We start from the raw sequence: 22,500 nt of genomic DNA, 5'->3' as shown, positions 1-22,500 counted from the left end.
TGAGGCAGACAATTTTGGAAAGGTGGGGATGACATTCTGGCATATGGTGAAAGGGTACATGGGCCAAAAAAAGGTTGAGAACCACTTCTCTAACTTAAATAACTGACAACTCTCTTCTAATTTCATAATGGCACGTGTGCTGCCAACACCTTCTAAAAAAATTCGGCAGTTAGAAAGAAATAACTGCCAAGTATAATTCTACAAAGCCGTGCAAATAACAAGAAATGGTAGTCATTCATTTTATGCAAAGGATTTACAGCTTTCATCATAAATTCCTTGTACGTGTTTGAAGCGAAGTATTTTCCTGATTGCGTTTGATTTTTGTCGAGAGTAATCACCTACGAATGAACAGTTTTTACATATTTATTTACTTATTTTTCTCGCAGTTTAGTAGAATGTACCTACAGTCCATATTCACTGTTTATTTGAACAATTTCCTGTAGGCAGATGTATCTTCTACCTGCATAGCTACATTTGTCGCTCGTATAATAGGTTATCATTTAGAAATAGCCTGTAAATATATATTCTCTAGTTTTAAGCAGTTTCATTGATCATTACTTAAAGGTTAGTAGATCTGACATTGGTAAGTATCACATTGTTAGTGTACTTAAGGATTGAATCACACAACTTCTTGACGCTATTCCACAAGGAGAAACATATTTTTTTTATTCGTAATGTATATTTCTCATTTACACATTGATTGCATATACCTAAGCTGTGTTTACATATATATATTAAAAAATAGATTTTTGTTTAAGAAACATGACTGAATATTTCCATCATTTTCAGGTCGAGCTCGCTGTTGCGACCCAGGTTAGCTATCCTAGCAGTTTCTCTTAAAAATATGTACAGAAGTTTATCCCTTTTACTGAATTAGAAAAGGGGCCTGGGCCCCTCATATTTTAGTTTTACTCTTCTCTTTGATTTGATTTCTATGACTCTCTCTTTTTTTTATTTATTTATTTCCTTTACACCATCTTGTAATAAGAAGTCCTGGGAAGAATCCCTCGAGAGTCCCTCGACGTCAGATCTGATCCTGAGAGCTTGGGAGGACCGCAACCTCCACTCTCTGGCCTTGAGTTGTCTCAGGCTGGGGGCTAGAGCTTGCTCGCTCTCATCCAGGCGCTTGCTGCTGCTTGCTCGCACATTCTGGAATACCTAAGGGACATCCCGGCCTCTAGGTATTCTAGCTCACTTGCTTCATATTCTAGCATACCCAAGCGTATTCTAGATCTTGACAAGTCGAGAAGAGAGATGGTGCGCGGCGACTCGCTCTCTGCCTGCGATGCGAGACAGAAAGTCCCCAGAACAGAGATAACCCAAGACAGACAGACAGAGGTCACTCTCTGGCCTTGAGTTGTCTCAGGCTGGGGGCTAGCTTGCTCTCTCTCGTCCAGGCGCTTGCTGCTGCTTGCTCGCACAGTCTGGAATACCTAAAGGACATCCCGGCCTCTAGGTATTCTAGCTCACTTGCTTCATATTCTAGCATACCGTACCCAAGCGTATTCTAGATCTTGACAAGTCGAGAAGAGAGATGGTGCACGGCGACTCGCTCTCTGCCTGCGATGCGTGACAGAAAGTCCCCAGAACAGAGAATAACCCAAGACAGAAAGATTGGTCCCAAGCATCATCGTCGGCTCTGATCAGGACGTCTGCCCGAGGAATTCTTAGCTGGAATCCATTGAGCATAGTCCCTCCATCCCACTTTAGGATACCCCGTAACTTTGGCTATATATCCTACTGCACTATCGTAGTCTTAGGGTCGTATTTCAATAGGATCGTAGATATAACACTGCATTTCATGGGTCAGTTTCATGCTGTAGCAAAACTTCATCATCAGTGACTGGTAGACTTGGGATCATCGTCCCTGGTTATCACTGGCCGGACCTTTTGGTGTTTCTGATAACACTTTACCACACTTCATTCAGCCAACTGGATGAGAGATCCACTGGCCGGCTCTGAAAGGCTTTTCAGGTGTTCCAAGTTATTGCTCAGAATTCCATTAACGTCTTCTTGAAACTGCAGCTTCCAGTTGGTGAGCTTTTAGCAAAATGTGACCGAGGCCTTTCAGTTCCGCCAGTTATCCATATCCAAGACAATGCACAATTTTTTTTTTTAAACAAATCTTCTAAGCGATATGCTACAATGCCATTGGCTGCTCTTCTCTTTGAAAGACCTCAGCCAATAGCTGTGGAGTATATCTTAAACTTGAAACTAACCCAAGTTGAATAACCGATGTTAAAACAATTGTTAAAATGATTCTTTAAAAGCTTTTTCATTCTCCTCAACCTTCCCTAAAAGCAAGAACCAAGTGACTGTGTAAGTGTAAATTTCTGTAAAACAAAAGAGCATTTGCCTGTAAGTAAAACCCCTTTGGTTACTAGTATCACATTACTGTAAACGCATCGTATATGCAGGGGCAAAAGGGACAGCTTCCTGGAAGAGACTGACTTTGAAAACTACCAGAGTCACTTAACTTTCAAAAATCAAAGAAGGAAGGTTCCCTTCCTGTGCAGTGTTTAAAGAGGTCAGACACAGTCTCTGAAAATGTCAGAAATTCTAACAAGTTGAATACTAGAGAGTCCACAGCTTCTTCCTCCAAGCTGTCCCTTTGAGCTGCGAATTTGAAATCTGCTATTAGTAACACCTGCGACTATCTATAGACTGTGCGTCAGTTCAAAAGGACGAATTCAACCAAGCAACGTTTTGGTCAGACGTGAATCATCAGTGTTTTCTGGATAAAATTCGATGTTCAGATCAGTGACGGTCTTGAGTAAGGAACGTTTGTACGGCATCACAGTTTTCCAAAGATCAGTGCAAGTTCAATCAGATTTGATGTGAAGTTTAGTGCCAACTTAATGTTTCCATTTTTTCTGATGGGTTTTATGGACTTCAGTAATAATCTCATTATTGGTCAATCTTAATTTCAGCATTCTTTTCAATGACCATTTTCTATAGTTCAGCTTCATTATGAATTAAGAGCTCCATGCCATTTAAATCAATAATTTTTCTGGACTTTGCTTTCTGTCAATCAGTATTATCCTGGACTCCAGCATCATTTTAATCATCATGTATTTTGGAGCTCATTTCTTGCAAATTAGCCATATGACTGTGCTCTTTCAAGTAGTTATCTCCCTAAAATAATCTGCATTTTTCCTGGGGACTCAGAGCTAATCAAATCAGCCTTTTTTTCTAAGAGTTCAGTGCTAATTGAACTGGCCATTTTCGGAGGGGCTAGTCCTAATTCCAGAAGCCATTTTTGCAAGAGTTCAGTGCTAATTCAGGTAGTAGATTTTCTAAGTTCAGTGCCAAGTAAAGAAGCATTATTTTTCTGATAGTCTAGGGCCACTTTAAGTGACTATTTTTTCTGGAAGGTCAGTGCTAAATTAGGTAGTAATTTTTCATAGTTCAGCTCTAATTAAGTAGCCATTTTCTGAAAGTTCTATCCTAGACTAATTAGCCATTATCTCTGAGAGTCCAGTACTAACTCAAGTAGCCAATTTTCTGTGAATTCAGAGCTAATTCGAGTAGCCTTCCCTGCTGTCGTAATCAGCCACCTTAGTATGTCTGTTCTGACAGTTCTGTCCTAGACTTCTAAGCAATTGCACCAGAGTCCAGTATTAACTTAGGTGGCCATCTAGCTGTGAATTCAGAGCTGAATGAAATAGCCTTCTTCTTCACTGCTGTAGTAATCAGCCACCTTAATAATAAGTATCCTGATGAATCACGTCTACCCAGTTGCTCGAACGACAGCTATATTTACCATTTATATATATACATATTCCTGTGACCTTTTGCAAACAAGTATCATTATGTACTCTCAGTAGCTCACTTAGTTGAAGACGTATTATTATCTAGTTAGTACGCCCTGCTGCTGTCTCACCCACAGCAGCAGCAGCAGCAGCTACAGCAGCTGCAGCTGCTGTTACCACAGCAGCCACCTCGACGCCTCCTCCTCCTCTTCTTCCTACTCCTCCCCGGGACTCCTCGCCGAAGACTTTCCAAACAGCAATCCAACCCCAAGGGCGCCACAACTCTAACCATTGCGTAAGACAGCTTGTTAATTGCATTTTTTCTTTTTTCCCTTATGATTTCGCCTCCTTTATTCTTATAACGGTAAGACTAATTATAAGACTTAAACTAAGACATACATATATAAGTATATATATATATATATATATATATATATATATATATATATATATATATATATATATATATATATAATCTCTTTTAAGATTTGCTTTCTTTTTCTATATTTAAGTTTAGAGTAGATTTCTTTGGGAGGGAGGACCGTCTATAACCTATTTTGTTGTGACGCCAGAGTATGCTTAGAAAGAATCAGTTAACCAGTCAATCAATCCCCAGTTCATAAGTATTCTAATTCTTTTATTTTTCTCAAGATGGCCACATGCTATGGAGTAAGTCAGCCTCTACAATGTAACTAGATTGTAATTTTAAAAAACGAGAGAAGGAATGACTGTAAAATAAAGTCAAAGTAAAGGGGAAGGGGCAGACCCATCTGGTATTTTCATGGCCACTCATGCAAGGCCTCAGTGATGAATAACGGATAGTGACAACCGTAAAATTAATTTATTGCATTCTTCACGATGAAATCTAAGTGATGAGTAGGTAGTGATAATGTAAGTGCAATTTATTGCACACTTGGCTAAAATTAATTTATTGCACACTTGCCTATTTTTCATGCAAGAAATTGGGCCACAGTTCGTGAACGTACAGAAAAAAATTATATGCAATATTTGCCCCTGAAAACCAATAAATCACGTAATATGTAATAAAGATCTGGATAATATATCATCTCTGTTTATTTTCATTTTATTCTCCCAGTCATCAGAAAATGCTGAGAAATTTCATTCTGTAATGATTCACATTATACTTGCCTGTCCGTGTCAGGGCAGGTTTGCCTGAGTTTCTTGATAAGTGATTGCCTTGTGTATTAGGCTATAAGAGAGAGAGAGAGAGAGAGAGAGAGAGAGAGAGAGAGAGAGAGAGAGAGAGAGAGAGAGAGAGAGAGGAGAGACAGACAGACAGAGATTTTGTTGAGTGATTTTATGTCATATCACTGCAAGCCAGCTTCGGATAGGCGGTCTGTAGTTACAGAATTATGCATGTGTATTATTATTATTATTATTATTATTATTATTATTATTATTATTATTATTATTATTATTATTATTATTAACTTAAGTACACAGCTTTCGACAACTTGATTTGTTGTCGTCTTCTGCCTTGTTGATTTTTTTTATTACTAATTCCCTGTTCTTTTCCACCAAGGAAATAAAATCAAGCTGATGCCATAACTAATTAAGTAAGTTTTACCAGTTGGCAGCGAGAATTTTGAGCCTTCTTGTCATGCAAGAAGCAATGTATTGTCACAATGTTATGTAAAGAACAATTTTCTAAATTGCACCTTTTTATTCTGCATCTCCTCTCTGCTCATTCACTTCATCAGGGGAAACAGCCACCTCATTCCTGGAAATACTTCAAGCTAGCAGTTCGCTACTTCTGGTCACCCCCGTGGGAAGGTAATGCCGTCAGTGCACCTCACGTAGTGCACTGTAGGCATTACTTAATGGTCTTTGCAGCCCCTAGCTGCAACCTCTTTCATTCCTTTTACTATATCTGCGTTCATATTGTCTGTCTTACGTATGACTTTCCACCCTCTCCAACAATTGTTACACCTTTCAGACTTTCCTACTGTCAATTTCCCTTTCAGCGCTGAGTGACCTCATAGGTCCGAGGGCTTGGCCTTTGGCCTAAATTATGTATTCTGATCTATTCTACTTCTGGTCATGTTAAAGAAGGGTTCACAGTCTCATTTCAAGAGAAAAGTTAAGTATATCTTAGTTTAACCAGACCACTGAGCTGATTAACAGTTCTCCTAGGGCTGGTCCGAAAGATTAGATTTATTTTACGTGGCTAAGGACCAACTGGTTACTTAGCAACGGGACTTACATTTATTGTGGAATCCGAACCACATTATGACGAGAAGTGCATTTCTATATTGGTTATTGTACAAGAGAGGAGAAATTATTTACCACTCAGGCAGTGTGAAAGAACCTTAGAACCTGGGAAGGTCTCGTTTGATTGCCTCAAGGGCTCCGCGCTGTGTCTGAGAGGGTAAGCTTCCTCAGTATGTTGGAGGACACTAGAGAACCCTGGTTGAAATGGAGACAAGAAAGACGCTGCGGTAATACATGTCGTAAACATGCCGGCAACTTATCGCACAGACATCACAAAGAAGTTTGATACAAGTCAGTGATTTGTTGGTGGTTCTAACCAGCGCTGGATACAGGCATCTAGCATTTGCCAAAGGTTCATTCTCCATTTGTAGTCACTGACTAGTTTTCAACCTGTTTGTGATATGTAAGAGATAAGTTGCCCACGTATTTACTTGTTTTCAACCTGTCTGTGAAGTGTATGAGATAAATTGCCCACGTGTTTACTTGTTTTCAACCTGTTTGTGATATGTTTGAGATAAGTTTCGCATATGTTTACTTGTTTGCAACCTGTTTGTGATATGTATGAGATAAGTTTCCCACATATTACTTGTTTTCAAAATGTTTGTGATATGTACGAGATAAGTTGCTCATGCATTGACTAGTTTTCAACCTGTTTGTGTTATGTATGAGATAAGTCACCCATGTGTTTACTTGTTTTCAACCTGTTTGTGATATGTAAGAGATAAGTTGTCCACCTGTTTGCTTGTTTTCAACCTGTTTGTGACATGTATGAGATCATTTGCCCACATGTTTACTTGTTTTCAACCTGTTTGTGATATGTTGGCCACCTGTTTTACTGTAGTGTGGACGCACCGAAAGAGTAGTTATGACATTGCATATAGAGGTTCAGTTCTACATAACTTTATGTGAGGGCTGTAGCTCTAGGCTATGTTATGGTATTGAAAATGTCATGAGAAGAGTTTGTGCCAACGATTGATTGAAAAGTAAGGATTGTTTCAGTGTCAGTGGAAGAAAGAGGACGAGGAGTGTGGGAATATTTATGCATATAGAAAAATAAGTGGAAAAACTGCTGACAAGATGTTTATTCTGGTGTTATTTGCAGTTGCTGATCAGCACTTTGATTTGAGGGGCTGCTCTGTAAAGGCCTGAGTCTTGCATAAAAAGTTATGTGCCAAGTAAGTTGTAGACACACTTGAAGTTTCAACATGGAGGAGAATAAATAAATTGAAGGTGACAGATAGGATCCCTAGTATGAATTCATTATGTCAAGATCCCGTAGAAAGTCCCTTGTCTTACTAGGTGTTATGTCTTCCTATATTCTAGACTACAGTAGCTCTGAGGCACTAAGCGGAGCCTGACTTGCTTAGAGCAGTCAGCATTATATACCTGTTGCAATCGATTGTGCAATATTTACCCCGTCCCCATATCGTGCTAAGTTCAAAAGTATTTCAATCCCCTAGGTATGGTAACGCCAGTTTTAGTAGTCATAAATCAATCAGCCAGTCTTCTCTATCGGTGACCATATGTATTCGGTGCTTTGGTCGATGATGCAGCCTTAAACTTTCGTACTTTATCTCACCAGTCTTTCCGTTTTGCTTGCACTCCATCATGAAGTACTCTGCCTCAATTTGTCTCCTGGTCTCGAGGTCATATCTAAATAGAGAGCCTGTAAATGAGATCCAGTATCTCCAGATTGCCGCTATGAATGGCCTGGTTTGCCTTTTCACTGTCAGTCATATCTTGGAAAGTCGTCATTTCTTTCCCTTCTCGACTGACTCGATTCAAAGGCCACTGTGAGGTCACTGACCTTGCCTTTCACCTTTTCTCTTCACCATCTGAAGGTATCGTTTACTTTTGACAGGTAAAACTTCAGCCACATTTCCTCGGAGATTGAGAGAATGCCTCTGTTACCAAACAGGGATTCTGAGATTTAGAAACTTTTCTTGCAAAAGGTGGGACCATCGCTCCATTCAAGTTTGGGAGCCACTGATTTGTTCCCATTTTTCTCACCCTTTTACAAATAGCTAAATAAATAGTCAGAATTTGTAAATGTATACATAAACACATTTTATATATGCACATACATATTATATAAACATATAAAAGAACACCCTTACGGTTTCCGTGGAGCGGTTCTCTCTCTCTCTCTCTCTCTCTCTCTCTCTCTCTCTCTCTCTCTCTCTCTCTCTCTCTCTCTCTCTCTCTCTCTTAGTGCCGTCATGCTTAGAAATATTTAGGAGGATTATTATGGAGAAGTCATTGTAGAATTATTTGGGATTAGCAAGGATGAATCATTATAGAAATAATAACAATGGCTAGGGAGAAACAATTATATAAATAATAATTAAAGCCAAATCATTGTCAAAATATTCAAAGGAATGGCCGTAGAAACAATAAGTATAATAAAGAAGGAATCATTATAGAAATATTTATAATTACTAAGGGGAAACCAGCACAGGAACATTTATAATGATAATAGGGGTATCATACACCTAAGATGTTTCTTTGTGTGTAGATATACACACGTATTGTTTTGTATAAAAGTGTGTGTGTGTGTGTGTCAGGGGCACATATGCACGTACACATACACACGGACACACACATACACACACACTCGTTGTTGCCAGCATTATGGGAGATAGACTGGCTTGCAATTACGTGCAATAGTCAGAGAATTGTGGATAGAAATAGTCTCATGTTTTTGTTTTTGTTTTCTCATTCTTCTCAACAAGTCTCTGTGTAAAGACAAGTCATACTTGTTGCAAGTATAACCCTCTTGAATATTTCCCCCCCCCCAACCTACAACCCCGCTAACCCCTTCACACTAACCCCACCCCCGAAACGAGATGTTTTTCAGGACTTGTCTTTCAAGTATAGGTCCTCTCTCTTCAGGCGCTCAGGGGATACTGGCCTTTCTCAGCCACAGTCAGTCCTTTTTGGGTGAGTAATGGGATACGAGGTTATTGGGTCGACTCCCTCTCTGTTTTAAGGGGATACTGTATCCCCTTTTTCAGGGAATATCCCACTGGGATATCCCAGGTTTTTTTTTGGATAGGATACCTATTTTGGTGTGGTACTGGTATCTCCCTGCTTTTTTATGGGGATACTGGGATAAACTCTCCGCCCCCCTCCTCCTTTCAAGTGGATGCTGGGATATCCCCATTTTGAGGGGATAATCGGATATCACCTTCCTCCTCCTCCTCCTCCTCCTTTCCTCCTCCTCCTCCTCCTCCTCCTCCTCCTCCTCCTCCTCCTCCTCTACTGGATGCTGGGATACCACCTTTTTTGATGGAATACTGGATGCTGGGATACCACCTTTTAGTATAGGATACTGGATATTGGGATGCCACCTTTTAGTATATGGTAATGGATATTGGGATACAACCTTTTTATGGTATATTGGATGCTGGAGTTTCACCTTTGTGATGGGATACTGAACTATTCCCCTATTCGGGGGATACTGATCTTATTTTTATCAGAGCCTCTCTCTCTCTCTCTCTCTCTCTCTCTCTCTCTCTCTCTCTCTCTCTCTCTCTCTCTCTCTCTCTCGTCGTATTTACCCTGTCGTTTTGTTATTCCCGTTTCATTTTGACCTTTCCTTTCGTTTTGATTTTTTTGAAATTTATTTTTCTCATTCATTTTATTTTTTAGTTTTTTCTCTCTTATTTTAGTTTTTCTCTCATTTCTTCTTCTTTCTTTTTCTCTCATTTCGCTTTCTACTTTTCATTATGATTTCCATCCTTAAGTTTTTTCTCTTATATTTTTTTTTTATTTCTTGTCATTTTGTCTTTGTTTTGTTTTGGATTCTGATTTCCCCTCTTTTTTCTATTATCTTTATTTTGTCTTCCATATTCCACCGTTAACTTTTTTTATTTTTTATTTTTGTTGTCATTCAGTTTCTTTTACTATTTGTCATTTTATCTTTCTCTGTTATTTTGGTTCTGATTTGACAGCCTCTATATTTAATTGTCTTTTTTCCTTTGTCCTTTTTGGTTCATTATTTTCTTTTTTTTTATTATTTCAGCCTTCCATATTACTCACCCCCCACCTACCTAACCCTCTCCCCCCTCACCCACTCCTTCCCCTTCGGTAAGTCAGTGGGCCAGTGTGGTTGACCTCACTCAACACACGTCAGGAATAATCGCTTAGCTATATTCTGAATGATGACACCTTTTCCGTTATGTCAAATCTGTTTCTCTTATTTGTTTTTTCACTAATCCATTTCTCTCGTATTTTTATTTTACTCTCTTCCATTTGTCTCGTATTTTTGTTTTTCCTTTCAATTTTTCTCGTATTTTTGTTTATCCCTTTCATTTTTCTCACTTTTTGTTTCTCTCTTCCATTTTTGTTTTTTTTCTCTTTCCATTTTTCTCTCATTTTTATTTCATTTTTCTCTCTTCCATTTCTTTCGTATTTTTATTTTTCTCTCTTCCATTTCTCTCATGATTTCATTTTTCTCTTTTCCATTTCTTTCGTATTTTTATTTTTCTCTCTTCCATTTATCTCGTATTTTTATTTTTCTCTTCCATTTCTCTAGTACTTTTATTTCTCTCTTTCATTTATCTCATATTTTTCTTTTTCTCTCTTCCATTTCTCTCGTATTTTTCTTTTTCTCTCTTCCATTTCTCTTATATTTTTATTTTTCTCTGTACGATTTCTCTCATATTTTTATTTCTCTCATATTTTATATCTCTCCCATTTCTCTCATATTTTTATTTCTCTCTTCCATTATTCTCATATTTTTATTTTTCTCTTCCATTTCTCTCATATTTTTATTTCTCTCTCTTCCATTTCCCTCATATTTTTATCTCTCTCTTCCATTTCTCTCATATTGTATTTTTTTCTCTTCCATTTCTCCCATATTGTTATTTCTCTCTTCCATTTCTGTGATATTTTTATTTCTCTCTTCCATTTCTCTGATATTTTTACTTCTCTCTTACATTGCTCTCATATTTTATGTTTCTGTCTTCCATTTCTCCCATATTTTTATTTCTCTCTCCCATTTCCTTCATATTTTTATTTCTCTCTTCCATTTCTCTCAGAGAGAGAGAGAGAGAGAGAGAGAGAGAGAGAGAGAGAGAGGAGGGTGCGTGTTAGGAGAGATAGTATAGTGAGATAAGAAGCGCGCGAGAGAAAGAGAAAAAAAGCTTAGAAACTACAAGATAAGAATAGAGAGAGAGAGAGAGAGAGAGAGAGAGAGAGAGAGAGAGAGAGAGAGAGAGAGAGAAAGCAAGAAGAAATAAGGACAGAAAGAGAAACATAAAAAACACAGAGAGAGAGAGAGATAACAAAAAAAGAGACAGCGACAGACATATAAACATTAAGTCTGTTCAAGCGATGATTCCACGTACAAAACAGTTGCTCCTGGAAGGACCAAACGCCTGATGAGAGATCTCTCTCTCTCTCTCTCTCTCTCTCTCTCTCTCTCTCTCAAGGAGACAGAGAGGCGAAGGAGGAGACTGTAGGAGACATGCACACATCCAAAGGAATGTCACGTTCCTGAAGGATGGGAGGAGGAGGAGGAGGAGGAAGAAGAGGAGGAGGAGGAGGAGGAGAGAGAGAGAAAAAGATTCCCTAGGGTAGGATAAACTTACAAGGAGTGGCTCTTAATTTTAATTTGGAGAGAGAGAGAGAGGAGGGCTTAGTACAGTGGTGAAACCCTGGGCTCGCATTTGCAAGGCTCGTTGTTTGATCCCGGCCTGCTGCTACTTCTGACCACCAGTCGACCCATCTGTGAATGAATATCAAGGTCAGGCAAGGAGTCAAATATGGGTCATGAGGCTAGCAATCTCATCCCTAAAGCCTTGCTGAGAACCGGAATGCTCAGCTGTTATGACCCCGTCCTGTAAAAGGTAAAGGGCGACCTAGAACAATTGACTGACCACCAGGCACGTCATTGACTGATTATCATCTCAGGTGAAGTGAATTGATTATCCCCTGTAAGGGGGTAGTGCCGTCAATGCACCTCATGCGGTGCACTGTAGGCATTTCTTAAGGTTCGTTGCAGCGTCCCTTCGGCCCCTAGCTGCAGCCCCTGTCATTCCTTTTACTGTACCTCCTTTCATATTATCTTTTTTCCATCTTCCTTTCCACCTCCTCCTGACAATTGATTCATGGTACAATGGCAAGGTTTTCTCTCCTGTTACACTTTTCAAACCTTATCGTCGATTTCTGTTTTAGCTCTGGATGACCTCATAGGTCCCAGGGATTGGCCTTTGGCCTAAATTCTATATTTTATTCTTCTTTCTCAGAATATTTTCCCACATCCATATGAGGTCGATGCTTCTGACAGCTTTCCTCCACTTGGCTCGATCGAACACATTCTATATTCTATTCTATTATATTCTATTCTATTGGAATTGATCATCATTAACTCCAGGAGTGACACGGCTTTTCCTTTTCCAGGCTCCGGCGTGTGCGCGCGCGCGCATATGAATATTTAATGTAATAACAGAACGTAAGAAGAAGAACCCGTTTTTCGTTCCAGCCTTCTGCGAAGCAGCATCTGCCTTCCTTTTTTCTCTCATAGGACGTTTTTAATGGTTCTCCCAACATATGAAGCAGCGTTTTTCTCTCCTCAAACTTGAACCTCACTTGAGGAGCCCCGGCTTTTTGGGCGTGACGGAGGATTTTAATGAACGGACGGACGATGCCCTTCTCGTAACAGGGAGGTTGATTAAAGGGTTGACTGGGTGAGGTTTGACGAACGGAGGCTTGCAGCGTCTGAGTATTCGATGTAGAGAGGTTGTAATTAAGTATAGAGATTTTGCTCAAGGTTTTGCGCATTTTAAACTCAAACAGGGCAGCAGTTCTTTATGCTTGTTCGTGTGTGTGTGTGTGGGTGTGGTGTGTGGGTGGGTGGGTGAGTGTGGGTGGACGCACTTGCAGATATCTGATGAATAGTTTCACCTACAGTGGGGTGACTATTACCTCATCGAGGCCCACCTGTTTTAAAAATATAGTAAAATTTTTATGGAACACAGATAACTGTCTTTACTGTACTCTTTCCAGTATTCTCTGACTAACTCAGCTGCAACCTACAGCAGACAACAAACAACCAAGTACTTAATTAACTATTGACGTCAACAGAGGCTCAGTGGATCAAAATAAGTACTGAATTTTTTGTGGGGAGGGGATGCATGGGTTTGTGGCATTTGCAATCTCCAAATACTCCTTGTTTCATTGACTGATGTGCCCAAGTACCTGGAACCTTCATTTTCCTGAGGCCCTAAACCCTTGAGGCGACCCTGTTCACAGAATTGGTCCACTGGAGATAAGATGTCTGTTTGCTCTTTGCTCTTGAAACGTATTCTGTGACTGCATAGAGAAAATATGGATCTCATTCTTTGTATGAATTTTGATGGTCTTTTGCCTGGGGACAATACATGTCATTTTTGTGGTCACCAACTCTTACTATCACGTGTTCACTATCTTTTGTCAAAGAGCCTTCCTCTGCAAAATATTTGGCAGGTTAAGCTTTTGCCCCTTGTTTTATTAAAGTCCTTTGCAGCAGGATTTATCGCCGCTGAAGACCCTGCCCATTATTTGGTTTACACAGATAGCTCTGTATTTCATTTGTCAGAATATTTTTTTAGGTTTGGTTTGACCTGAGATTTGAGGCTTTCTTTGTATAGCATTTGAAAAAAAATTTATCCTGGCACAAAGTAAGTATTGTTTATATGGCTTCCTGTTGGGTATTAATTTATCGAGAAAATTGCTCAGAGTGCCAGTTTCCTCTTTTTTTTTGTATCAACAGCCATCATGATTTCCGTTGGCACCACTAGTGACCTCAAACCAAGATTTAGTGCGTGCCACTCTCTTTGCAGAGATTTCCTGCTTGTTACTCACTTCGCAAGGAATTAGTAAGGGTTAATTGGTTTGCAGTTGATTAATACTTACTGCTATTTTTGCAAAGAGTAGTGTGTGCTACTTGCTGTGTAGAGAATAAGTACGTGCTACGGCTTTACAGGGAAGTAGTGCCTGCTCCTCACTTTGCAGAACAAGTGCCACATTCCAATGAGGTGCCATTTTCCCCCATTGCCCGGTGCCAGAGATCCTCACGATTTCAGAGATCCTCAGGGTTTCAGAGATCCTCACAATTTCAGAGATCCTCACGAGTTCAGATATCCGTATAGTTTCAGAGATCCTCACAATTTCAGAGATCCTCAAATTTTCAGAGACTAAAAATTTCAGAGATCCTTACTATTTCAGGGATCCTCACAATTTCAGAGATCTTCAAAATTCCAGAGTTCCTTACAGTTTCAGAGATCCTCACAACTCCTTACAATCTCTCATTCACCTTCGGTTTCAGGATCCTCAAGATTTAAGAGATCCAGAGGTTTCAGAGATCCTCAAAATTTCACAGAGCCTCGCAATACCCCAGAATCCCTCATTTACCTTCGGTTTCAAGATCCTCACGATTTCAGAGGTCCAGACAATTTCAGAAATCCTAAAAATTTTAGAGATCCTCACGAGTTCAGAGATCCTCACTTTTTTTAGATCCTCAAAATTTCAGAGATCCAGACAATTTCAGAGATCCTCGCACTTCCAGAGATCCTCAAAATTTCAAAGATCCAGACAATTTCAGAGATCCTCGCTTTTCCAGAGATCCAGACAATTTCAGAGATCTTCAAAATTTCAGAGATCCTCAAAATTTCAGAGATCCAGACAATTCCAGAGATCCTCGCTTTTCCAGAGATCCAGACAATTTCAGAGATCCTCACAATTTCAGAGATCCTCAAAATTTCAGAGATCTAGACAATTCCAGAGATCCTCGCTTTTCCAGAGATCCTCAAAATTTCAGAGATCCTCAAAATTTCAGAGATCCTCAAAATTTCAGAGATCCTCACAGATCCTCACACTCCCTCATCCACCTTCGTCGGTTCCAGTCTGCTGCAGAAGTTCGAGATCAGCCTCGGGTAACGAGATCTTCCACTTTAAGCAGCCGAAGCAGAGGCATGAATGACCTCATTCCGGCGAAGCTTTCAGAAAAAAAAAAAAAAAAACTATTTATCAATGACATTTTCCAGCTATTTTCGATGAAAAGAAGTTCGACGTCCCTGCCCATTGTCCGGCGTCTCATCAAAGGACTCGTTTGCGTTGTAATTCGTCAGGAGATTTTTGTTTTTTTAAAAAAGAGCTTTTGAGAAAAAAAGCGACGGACAATTATGTAAACTTCTCCGTGCTGGCTAATGCCGGCGTAGTGCTGGAAAAACGCGTCGTCAGATATTTTTTAGTTTTCTGTAAAAAAAACTATTTTGCCTGCTTTGTCTGCCCGTCCGCACTTTATTCTGTCCGGACTTTTCTCTGTCCGCACTTTTTCTGTCCGCCCCCAAATCTTGAAAACTACTGAGGCTAGAGGGCTGCAAATTGGTATGTTGATCATCCACACTCCAATCATCAGACATTTCAAATTGCAGCCATCTAGCCTCAGTAGTTTTTATTTTATTTAATAGGTAAAGTTAGCCATAATCGTGCTTCAGGCAGCGATATAGGATACCCTACCACCGGGCCTTGGTTAAAGTTTCGTGGGCTGCGGCTCATACAGTATTATACCGAGGCCACTGAAAGATAGATCTATTTTCGGTGGCCTTGATTATACGCTGTAGCGGCTGTACAGAAAACTATTGCGCCGAAGAAACTTCTTCGGCGCATTTTTTACTTTTTTTTTTTAACGAGCGTTTATGCCTCGGGAGAAAGGGTATATATGCAGCCTCGCGGAATTCTAGTTTGTGATTTGGAGACGTCAGTTTGGTTTTGATAAATGTGCCTTTTTTTCTCGTGGTCAGGTTGTCCTCTGCGACAGTAACTGTCCGCCAGAATAATACTGCATGGATGATTATACTCCTCTGCGCCAGTAACCGTCTGCCAAAATAATCCTGGGTAGAAATTATATTCCTTTCTGCCAAAATAATCCTGGATAGAAAATTATATTCCTTTCTGCGCCAGTAACCGTCTGCCAAAATAATCCTGGGTAGAAATTATATTCCTTTCTGCCAAAATAATCCTGGATAGAAAATTATATTCCTTTCTGCGCCAGTAACCGTCTGCCAAAATAATCCTAGATAGAAATTATATTCCTTTCTGCCAAAATAATCCTGTATAGATAATTATAATTTCCTGCGCCAGTAACCGTCTGCCAAAGTAAGCCTGGATAGAAATTATATTCCTTTCTGCCAAAATAATCCTGTACAGATAATTATAATTTTCTGCGCCAGTAACCGTCTGCCAGAATAACCCTGGATAGAAAATTATATTCTTTTCTGCGCCAGTAAACGTCCACCGAAATAATCTTGGATAGATAATTATAATTGTCTGCGCCAGTAACCGTCTACCAAAATAATCCTTGACAGAAAATTATATTCCTTTCTGCTCCGGTAACTGTCTATCAAAATAATCCTGTATCGATAATTATAATTTCCTGCGCCAGTAACCGTCTACCAAAATAATCCTGGATAGAAAATTACATTCTGCTCCAGTAATCGTCTAGCAATTAATCCTGGATAGGATTATATTTTTTTCTACTCTCATTTCGCCCAACTTGTTTGAGAGTACAGGTAATTACATTTTTATCGCTTATTTTTATATATATTTATAATCATCAAGCATTCTATTGTATACGTACTATCTATTCAGTGCAAGCTAGTTGCGTAAACTCAAGAGCAAAGTCTGTTATATCTGTTGATGTGACAATAGCTGAACTAATTAGCTGACCAATCAATCAATCAAATTTTGCTTGCTCCGTAAGAACGCATGAGCAGTGTGAATAATCGTAATAGTGAAATATACCACGCATCCACGTCTCTGATATTATTCTCTCCATACAAGAAACGGAATTGTTATATAGGGAGTCTTCTTGGGTGGAAGCACCGTCAGTGCACCTCACGTGGTGCACTGTAGGCATTGTTAAAAGGGTGGTCAGTTTTTAGCCTTTTATTCCATCTCTATCCCCTCCTCCTTTATTCAGTCTTGCTGTCCAACGCCTCTAACTGTTGTTCAGTGTGGTAGAATATCCCAGAGAGCAGGTCAGTCTCTGGATGGGTGACCAGCCTGGCAATAACATGCTCTGTACGCCACGGGTCTCCAACTCAGTGAAGTTAAGGGACACGGAGTCAGGTCAGTACTTGGATAGGTGATCCCTGTCTGCCGCAATATTATATCCTATAAGTATGTGGATGAGCCACCTGTTGGCACGGAAAATACCGTGACAACTTCAAGGCGTCGTGGCCTTGGGGCTTGCAGCCTCATCGCTAAATTCTGTGCACAGAGGCTTTCCAGGTATGAAGAAACTTTCTAAGTTTGAAGGAACTTTCCAAGTCTGAAGAAAGTTCCAAAGTCTGAAGAGACTTTGAAGGTCTGACGAAACTTTCCAAGTCTGAAAGAACTTTCCAAGTTTAAAGAGAGTTCCAAAGTCTGAAGAGACTTTGTAAGTCTGACGAAACTTTCCAAGTGTGAAGAAACTTTCCAAGTGTGAAGATACTTTCCAAGTCCAAAAAAACTTTTCAAGTCTAAAGTAACTTTCCAAGTCTGAAGAGATTTTCCAAAACTAAAGGAACTTTCCATTTCTAGGAAACTTTCCAACTCTAAAGGAACTTCCCAAGTCTAAGAAACTTTTCTAGTCTAAAGGAACTTCCCAAGTCTGAAGGAACTTTCCAAGTCTAAGAAACTTTCCAAGTCTAAAGGAACTTTCCAAGCCCAAAGGAACTTTCCAAGTCTGAAGCAACTTTCCAAGTCTAAAGGAACTCTCCAAGTCTACAGAAACTTTCCAAATCTAAGAAACTTTCCAAGTCTAAGAATCGTTCCCTGTCTGAAGAATGTTCCAAATCTAAAGGAACTTGCTTAAGACTTGGAAGTTCCTTTAGACTTGGAAAGGTTCCGTAAACTTGGAAAGTTTCTTTGGACTTTACAAGCCAAAGAAAGTTTCCAAGTCTAAATTGACTTTTCAGATCTAAATAACTTTCCAAGTCTACAAACAAAGCTTCAGACGACATCACTCAGTGATGACCGACGTATGAAAGAAGATAAACTGGGAAAGTTGCAATACCAAGTTAATAAACTAAGTACTTAGAGACAGATTTCAGCTTTAGCTATCTGTCCAGACGAACTGGGTCGGTGAAAGTGCACAGATAAATAAAGATAAGTAAATGTTAAATTAAAAATGCCAAGGAGAAATATTTACTGGAAAAATATAGATATTTTAAATTGACAAGCAAATCCGTACAGTACAGTACAGTGCAGCACAGTACAGTACAGTACAATAAGACTGCAGTTACAGTAATTCAAAAGAGTTGAGGTTGTGTCCATCCTTAACAGTCTCCCTCCTAATTCCTGCTCCAGTCAGTCCTTATTTAAATAAGAGCATTGGTATGCCATTCAATTCGCTTGAGTGCAAAAGACAAATCAGTCATAGAAGAAAGTCTGAGTTTCTTCCCTGAAAATTCAACAGAAAAGAAAGTCTAAATATTTTCCCTGCATATTCGACAGAGAAGAAAGTCAAAATTTCTTCCCTGAAAATTCGACAGAGAAGAAAGTCAAAATTTCTTCCCTGAAGATTCGATAGAGAAGAAAATCTAAATTTCTTCCCTGAAAATTCGACAGATGAAAGCCAAAATTTCTTTCCTGAAAGGTCAACAGAGAAGAAAGTCTAAATTTCTTCCCTTAAAGATCGACAGAGAAGAAAGTCTGAATTTCTTCCCTGAAAATTCGACAGAGAAGGAAGTCTAAATTTCTTCCCTGAAAATTCGACAGAGAAGAAAGTCTGAATTTCTTCCCTGGGAATTCGACAGAGAAGAAAGTCTGAATTTCATCCCTGAAAGTTCGACAGAAAAGAAAGTCTAAATTTCTTCCCTGAAAATTCGACAGAGAAGAAAGTCTAAACTTCTTCTCTGAAAATTCAACAGAGAGGAGAGTCAAAATTTCTTCCCTGAAAATTCGACAGAGAAGAAAGTCTAAATTTCTTCCCTGAAAATTCGACGTAGAAGAAAGTCTGAATTTCTTCCCTGAAAGTTCGACAGAGAAGAAAGTCTAAATTTCCTCCCTGAAAGTTCGACTTTTTCAAGTTTTTCATGTTAATTTCGTCTAGACTTCCGAGGGATTATCGTGAGGAGAGAGGCTTCTCTTGGCTTTGTTAATCTAATATTTTCACAATTTATTTTTGACAATATGTGTATTCTAATAAAAATAAATAAATAATTAAATTTAGGCCTTTGCTGTCTTCTCAAGACAAGATTTCTGGTCCTCACAAGTTTCTTGTGAACCCAGCAGTATCAGAGTAGGGCTCAGTGAATAGAACACCCCTCTTCTAAGACAACTGTTCCTATTTTGTTATGACAAATATTTTGAGAATGGATGAGCGGATTTTCATGAAATTTGATGGAAATAATCTCTGACTGAAGCCCTCCAGTCTGTACACTTTTGGGGGACATTGATGAAGATTTGCCCAGAAAATAATCTTCATTTATCCCCTCAAATGTTAATAATTTGGAGAGGGTAACTCAAGGAATCATGTAACCAGTTTTAACCAAAATCCGATAATTATTTTTCCATTTAAAGATTCAAGTTGTTGTTATTTTTCTTTTGTCATTACTATTATCATTAATATTAAATTATTCTTTAAGCAAGGCAGTTACCGTGTACTGTTCATCATTCGGAGAGGATAACCCAAGGAATCATCTAACCTGTTTTAATCAAATTCGTTAACTAATTTCCCACGTAATTTCATAAACGTGGGTTAATATTTTCATTATTATTTTTCTTTGTCATGACTAAAGTTATTATTATTAAAAATATTCTTTAAGGACGGCAATCATCGTCTGCCGATTCATATTTTTTTTTAACCAACTAAAAACTTCCACTTGACTTTTTGTCGAGCTAAAACAATGAATCGAGTTTTCTTCATCAACTTTCAAAGTCGTTGCAGTCTTGTTAAGAGTTTTTTGACCAGGACACTCAAACACACACACACACACACACACAAACACACACACACACACACACACACACACACAAACTGAATTCCCATTGTTTCTTTTGTGTCTACATTTTTCATTCTTCAAAACGGCAGTTGTGAAAAATTATTTCTTCTCCGAGACAGACTTCGCGGGCGTGAAATTTCACACTGCAAAAATAAAATGCGTTTGCACACTTTCTGCTATATTCTCTCTCTCTCTCTCTCTCTCTCTCTCTCTCTCTCTCTCTCTCTCTCTCTCTCTCAGACAGACTTCGCCTCTCTCTCTCTCTCTCTCTCTCTCTCTCTCTCTCTCTCTCTCTCTCTCTCTCTCTCTCAGACAGACTTTGCAGGCGTCTATTGCCGTGTGAAAAAACAGTATGCGTTTGGGCACATACTGCTGAAAATTGCTCACATTCCACTATTCTCTCTCTCTCTCTCTCTCTCTCTCTCTCTCTCTCTCTCTGAGGAAAGGGGAGAATGAGGAGGAACGTGTAATTAAGAGGTCTAAGAAAGGGCTGGAAGCCAGGCAATATGGAGGGACCGCTAAATGTAGCGAGGAGGGCGCTGGAATTGATAGCCGGAACTGCTAAATTTAGCGAAGAGACCCATAGCGGCGAAGGGGTAATCCAGGTTTCGTGACGCCAGGTTATTGAATTAAATCAATCAATTGTTGATCCCTCCTGTCCGGGACTCTGATATTTTATATTTTGGTATGATGAAGTAACCTGAACGTTTTGAGAAAAACCCTGAATTTTTACTTTATCGATTTTGTTATTAGTGATAATTGCACGTTTTCATTGTAGAAGGCTATGCTTTTTTTTCTTTAGTTTTCTGAAAGGAAAACTATTGTGCCGGCTTTGTCTGTCCGTCTGCATTTTTCTGTCCGCACTTTTTTCTGTCTGCCCTCAGATCTTAAAAACTACTGAAGCTAGAGGTCTGAAAATTGGTATGTTGATCATCCACCCTCCAATCATCATACATACCAAATTGCAGCCCTCTAGCTTCAGTAGTTTCATTTTTATTTAAGTTTAAACTTAGCCATGATCGTGCTTCCGGCAACGATATAGGATAAGCCACCACAGAGCCGTGGTTAAAGTTTCATTTGCCGCGGCTCATTACAGATATACCGAGACCACCAAAAGATAGATCTATTTTCGGTGGCCTTGATTATTCGCTCTAGCGGCTGTACAGAAAAGTCAATTGCGCCGAAGAAACTTCGTCGCATTTTTACTTGTTTGAAGTTGTAATGTCTATGTGCTTATGCATTATTCTCTTCATTGCATTTGATCATCCTTTTAAGTGCACGTGTTTTTGACAAAAATTGCAATTTCCAAAGTTCCAAGATTTCAGTTTCCAAAGTTCTTTGCTTGTGTAATATTATCACATGTCACTTTTATTTGTTTATTTATTTCCTTATTTTTATTTATTGATATATTTAATTATTTATTTTGCAAAATGGAGGGCATGTTATTCATTTATTTCCCTATTTTTATTTATTGATTGATTTATTTATTTTGCAAAACAGAGGGCATGAGAAGAATGTTATATTAAACTTCATATCCCCTTGGTTTTTAAATTCATATATGCATCCTCTCTCTCTTATCTTTTCAATTTTTTAAACTTGTGACCATCAATTCCTTTTGCCAGCTACAAAATAAAACCACATCTCCATTTTACACTCTGTACAGTTACACAATGGACCATTAACTCGTTTCAATTCACTTTGCTTATAGAATCGAAGCTAGAAAATTGCTTGTTATATGTTTTGCTTGCTTTGGATAAGAAGAAGTGTCTCAATTCTTTAAGACACTCTTAGAGTACCTAGAGAAAAGGCTGGTGAAATCCCCAGTTGCACAATGAACCACCAACTCGTTTCAATTCACTTTGCTTATAGAATCGAAGCTAGAAAATTGCTTGTTATATGTGTTGCTTGCTTTGGATAAGAAGGAGAAGTGTCTCAATTCTTTAGGACACTTAAGAGTACCTGGAGAAAAGGCAGGTGATGTCCCCTCCCGAGTGTGAGTATCCAGGAACCCGGCATTACGGAATGTGTCTCGAGTCTATTTCTGGGTTGCAGATTCCTGAGATGTATGTTAGTATTGCACCAGCCCCGGTTTTTTTGCCATACCCTTAGGTTAGGTAAGGTTAGGAAGGGTTAGGTTAAGTTAGGTTAGGTAGGTTGGGTTAGGTTAGGTTAGGTTATTACCTCCAAAGTAATTAGAAAATTCTATGGTTAGTTTGTAAGATGTGGCGTCCCGCTTTTTTCTGGGGAAAGGTCCCGGGACTCGGTTGCATCCCGGGAAAATGCTTCCGGGTTGCATTTTCCCGAGATGTAACCGAGTACCGGGAACTTTCTCTGTATAAAGCGGGATGCCATATCTTGAAAACTAACCATAGAATTTTCTTGAAAATAATCTCATTATGTTTTCCACACCCAAATTACTATTGAATTAGAAACCTAACGCAATGTAACCCAACTCAACCTAACCTAATCTAACCCAACCCAACCTAACCTAACCTAACCTAATCTTATCTAACCCAACCTAACCTAACCTAACCTAACCTAAT

The 22,500-nt window shown here is 39.1% G+C and overlaps 1 protein-coding gene across 2 annotated transcripts in view; it reads left to right on the top strand.

Moving 5' to 3' along the window:
- LOC136833290 (uncharacterized) overlaps window positions 1-22,500 on the top strand; it is a 289,147-nt gene that overhangs the window by 74,714 nt on the left and 191,933 nt on the right. The window contains exon 2 of one of the 2 annotated variants that reach the window (XM_067095229.1): window positions 790-813. The exons of the other annotated variant lie outside the window; for it this stretch is intronic. Coding sequence (XP_066951330.1) covers window positions 790-813 — 24 coding nt within the window. The remainder of the gene's footprint in view (window positions 1-789; window positions 814-22,500) is intronic. 2 annotated transcript variants of the gene reach the window in all.

The sequence above is a fragment of the Macrobrachium rosenbergii genome, chromosome 51, assembly GCF_040412425.1.
Source record: "Macrobrachium rosenbergii isolate ZJJX-2024 chromosome 51, ASM4041242v1, whole genome shotgun sequence".
Lineage (NCBI taxonomy): Eukaryota > Metazoa > Arthropoda > Malacostraca > Decapoda > Palaemonidae > Macrobrachium > Macrobrachium rosenbergii.
Note: the sequence above shows the minus strand (reverse complement) of the source record. Positions and strands in the feature narration are given on the sequence as shown.